The sequence below is a fragment of the Myotis davidii genome, unplaced genomic scaffold (assembly GCF_000327345.1).
Source record: "Myotis davidii unplaced genomic scaffold, ASM32734v1 scaffold120, whole genome shotgun sequence".
NCBI classification, from domain to species: Eukaryota; Metazoa; Chordata; class Mammalia; order Chiroptera; family Vespertilionidae; genus Myotis; species Myotis davidii.
In genome coordinates, this window is record NW_006294778.1 from 4,467,823 (window position 1) to 4,472,310 (window position 4,488).

The window sequence follows — 4,488 nt, forward strand, 5'->3', positions numbered from 1 at the left end:
TGTGGAGCCATTGGTAACCTTGGTGTAACCATCTGGGCAGTCAATTTCAAAGTTGAGCGGGCAGGATTGGCACTCAGTCCTCATGACAAGCCGAGACTTCTTATCGCATCTTTTTGTCTGTGAGAGCATAAAAACAAAACAAAACGTCAACTTCCATTAGCCGAGCCTTGCTTGGCCAATCTTCTCCACTGACTTTACATCAGTGGAATCACAAGGAGGGTTATAAGGTTGATTAGTAGTGCCTGGCAGGCTGCTTTTAATCTTATCTAGAAAGAGTGCTGGGATTGACAAGCAATGTCTGCCTGGCTGTGCAAGGGCTGCTTGTACCACGCGTTTGCCATCCCTGCTCTAAACTACGGAGTCCAGCAAGGTAAGGTAACTTCATGACATACACTTCTCCAAATGGGAAACCTGAAATATATTGTAGAGTACTCTTTTCTTTAAAAAAACCCCAACATTTATCTTTATTGTTGAAAGTATTACAGATGTCTTCCTTTTCCTTACATTGACCCCTACTAACCCTCAGTACCCTCCTCCCCCGACCCCCGGCCTTCATCACACTATTGTCTGTATCCATGGGCTATGCATATACAGTGGGGCCTTGACTTACGCGGGTCCGGACTAACGAGTTTTTTGAGATACCAGCTGTCTCTCCGCCGATTTTTTGCATTGAGTTGATAGAGTAATTTGAGTTAACGAGCTCCTTAACAAGCTCCTTAAAGAGCTCGGTCTGGGAACGAATTAAACTCGTAAGTCAAGGCCCCACTATATGCATGTAAGTTCTTCAGTGAGATCGGCAAATCTCAAAGATATCCTTTCAGCAATAATTTCACAGGAATAGGCTCATCTGGGTGCCAAATGCCGTGGAGCATACAGTGTCTTTTCCAAAGATATTTGTATTCTTTGGATTACAACCCAGCTAGAATGTGGGCTCTGTGAGGGCGGCAATCTTTTTCTACTTTGTCCTCTGCTGCTTTGTCTGAAGCACCTAGACCAGTGTCTGGCACATAGTAATGCTCAGTAAATATTTGCCGATTGGCTTAATGAGTTGTAGGAAACCAGACAGGTACCCAACACAGTGAGCGACACCAGGCAGCAGAGAACTGTTCCGCTGAATGATGCAGGTCGACTTTGACCCTGAGGATTCCTCACTGCCCAGTGCTGGTGCTGATCCTCCCAAATGGATTTCCTCACCTGTTTCAAGTTTCCTTCATTTCCCCATCAAACTTCAATAGAAACAGCTTTATATAAGTGACAACTTGGGAGTCAAAGACCTAAACTTGGAATCAGGCTCAACATCTTGCCAAGTGTCCAATCTAGAATGAATTCCTTCCTCTTTGCCATCCTCTATAAGGGGGATATCTTTGATAGCCACTCTCCAGGACATTGAGAACTTTAAATGACGCACCATGTGCAAATTGTCTGGCCCAGTACTGGAGATCATAGGCAGTAAAGTGCTAATTCCTGTACCGCTTCTCTATCTCCACCTCTGCGTCTTGCCTGTTGCCTTTCCTGATGGGAATGTTCTTTCCCCTCTCCTTGGCTCTCCAAACCTCATCTCTTCAAGGCCCTGTTTAACACCACCACATACACAAAACAACACTCATCTCTCTTGCTCTTCTCTATGGTTGGCCAGTAGAATACATTTGTTGTCTTGCTCTCCATTTAAAAACCACCACTCTTACTTTTTCTTGTCATCCCAAGGGGCCCAGCTCTAGGTTAGGGGGCTTGGGAACATCATAACTACTTCTAAGTTTATTGACATCTGTAAAGGCTGCATCAGAAGAAACCTTACATTGATAGAGCAGTTCATGGTTATGCATACTCCTAAAGGCATTATTGTACTTTAACCCGACCACCCCAAAGGTAAGTAGGGCAGGTGTCATCATCCTCATTTTAGAGAGGAGCAAACTGAGCTGAGGGGAGGTCCAGTGACCTGTCTCAGGCCACACTGGGAGTCAGTGGCTTTCTGATCCCTTGCTTGGCCATTTCTCTTCCCTGCACACTGTATAGTGGGTGGGTAGAAAAACAAAATCTCTGTGTTTTTTTTTTTCTGGCTGGAATGGTATTTATGGAATAACAAAAGCCACTCTTAGATATACTTTCAATTAATCTCTATTAATGGTCACGATACTATTTTTTAAAGCAGAATTTTCTTTTACATTAGGGTTTTCCTTGTGGGTAAGCACATGGGGTGACATTACTTTGTTTTTTCTTTCTTAGTAGGCTAGGGTTAATATTCTCTTCTAAAAATTTTAAAAAATTTATTGATGAGAGAGAGAGAGAGAGAGAGAGAGAGAGAGAGAGAGAGAAATATTCATTGTTCCACTTATTTATGCATTTCGTGGTTGATTCTTGTATATACCCTGACTGGGAATCCAACCTGCAACCTTGGTGTATCAGGACGATGCTCTAAACAACTCAGCACCTGACCAGGGCTGAATATTTTCTTTTCAAAAAAAATCCCTTGTCCTTTTCAAATAGAATGGCTCATTCTACTTCTCATATGATCTCTTCTTGAAGAGTAAACTCAGCTTTAAGCATCAGTCAACACCTGATTTCTCCACACATTCTGATGACAGTGATGGTGATGATGGTAATTTCTGCTGTGTGGACCACTGGCAAGGGAGAACCAAAGTGTTCAGGGTTGAAGAGCTAGTAAGCAGTGGAGCAGCCACTGATCCTCAGAAATATTTGTTAAACTCATGAAACCACAGTTCAAACTCGGAGAACTGGAGTGAGTAACCTTTATGCCATTTTCAATGTTTCCGTGAAAATATTAGAGTACAGCCAACTGAAGTAAAATTGGCGTTGAAAAGAGTTTTCCAAGCACAGATGCAGAATCACATTTGTGTTATATTATTCATAGAGCGGAAGTTTTATCTTGAGAAATGCATTTCAACTAAATCACTCGGGTTGACTCCCATATCCCCTCCTTCAGGTTGGCCTTGTTGCCGACCTGACATTGAACTTGTCCTAAGGTAGTGGTCGGCAAACTCATTAGTCAACAGAGCCAAATATCAACAGTACAACGATCGAAATTTCTTTTGCGAGCCAAATTTTTTAAACTTAAACTATATAGGTAGGTACATTGTTATTAACTTAATTAGGGTACTCCTAAGGCTTAGGAAGAGCCACACTCAAGGGGCCAAAGAGCCGCATGTGGCTCGCGAGCCGCAGTTTGCCGACCACTGTTCTAAGGTGACAATGCATGGGATCTTGCTTGAGAGGCTGGTGTGCTGGTGTAAAAGTGCCCTGGGTACTTTTACTACAACTTGGGAAGGTAGAGGGTGAATACCTGATGCATTTTATAATACTGTATTTCTCAGCCAGATATCACTCAACTGGTAATTCCCCAGAACATCTCTCCACAGCCATTGTTATGTTCTACATTCAGTATGATGCAATGGGAAGTGCGTGATGAGACGATTAAAACAAACAAAACACACCCAGGATACCAAAATCCGCAATGAAACCCGGAATGTGAGCACTAAATTTTGAGACTCCCAACAATGGCATTTTAGCACAGAAAGAACCAACTGGGTTGATGAAAGATGATGCATCTTCACTCATATCCTATTCTCCACAGCTTCCTCTTTAATTTAGTTAGCCCCTATAGCACTCTCTACTCAGACAACCTAGTAAAGCAAACAGCTTTTGAACACACCCTGAAAATGAACCAATTAAAGAAATAGAAGTCTCGTCTTACCTGCTCTGTAGTTCCCGGTGGGGAGCAGAAATTTTGTACAACCAATCCAAGAAGGAAGGGGATTGAATTTCGTAGCATGGCGAGAAAATATTTGCTCCTTCTCCGTGCCTGGCCCCTGACAGAGCTGTTTACCTATTTTAACTTTGTTTGAAGAGCTCCCAGTGAATTCTTTCTCATTTCAGTATCTGTTTTTAAATCCTTCCCTCTCCTTTCCCTGGGTTGAACCAGATGATATGTGAGACCGGCCTCTAGACAGGAAAAATGGCAAATCCAGGGGTTGCCGTGACATTGGCCACTCTCAACTGTATATATGCCCTGCCTGAATGACAGGATATCCTGAAGGGGCCGGAGCAGAAACACGATCCGAATCTTTGTGCCTGTGAAACTACCGGGAACAAGCTCCCGCCTCCCACTGCTCTGGCCATCCTGCCTCTGGTCCTGTCTATTGCTGGACCCAGAGACCCACCACCATTTCCACAGCCACACCATGGAAAACTGCAGGCCTTTCTGTCTGAATCCAAGCCGGCTGTCTGGCAGTGTTTGTGGGAGTGCCCATAAACGGGTAGAATATCCTGGAGGGAATGTTGCAGGAGCCCAGGTCCTTGACTTTGAAGACTAGTGGTGGCCACACCCTGTGTGGTTGGCAAACTACTGCAAAGAAATGTCTCTTTGCGGATGCCAACAGTGGGTTTTGACTCACCCTTTCTCATCTTCCATGTCACTTCAGTAGCAAATGACGGAGCCTATAGGTCTCATCTTAGTCTGCAAGGCCCCTTTTC

The 4,488-nt window shown here is 43.9% G+C and overlaps 1 protein-coding gene across 1 annotated transcript in view; it reads right to left on the reverse strand.

Annotated features, from left to right (window-relative positions):
- The window catches only part of STAB2 (stabilin 2), a 165,518-nt gene extending 161,540 nt beyond the window's left edge, over positions 1-3,978 (reverse strand). The window contains 2 exon segments of the mRNA XM_006769396.2: positions 5-117; positions 3,710-3,978. Of these exon segments, the coding sequence (XP_006769459.1) occupies positions 5-117; positions 3,710-3,787 (191 nt within the window). The 5' untranslated portion in view covers positions 3,788-3,978.
- Between the last annotated feature and the right edge of the window lie 510 nt (positions 3,979-4,488).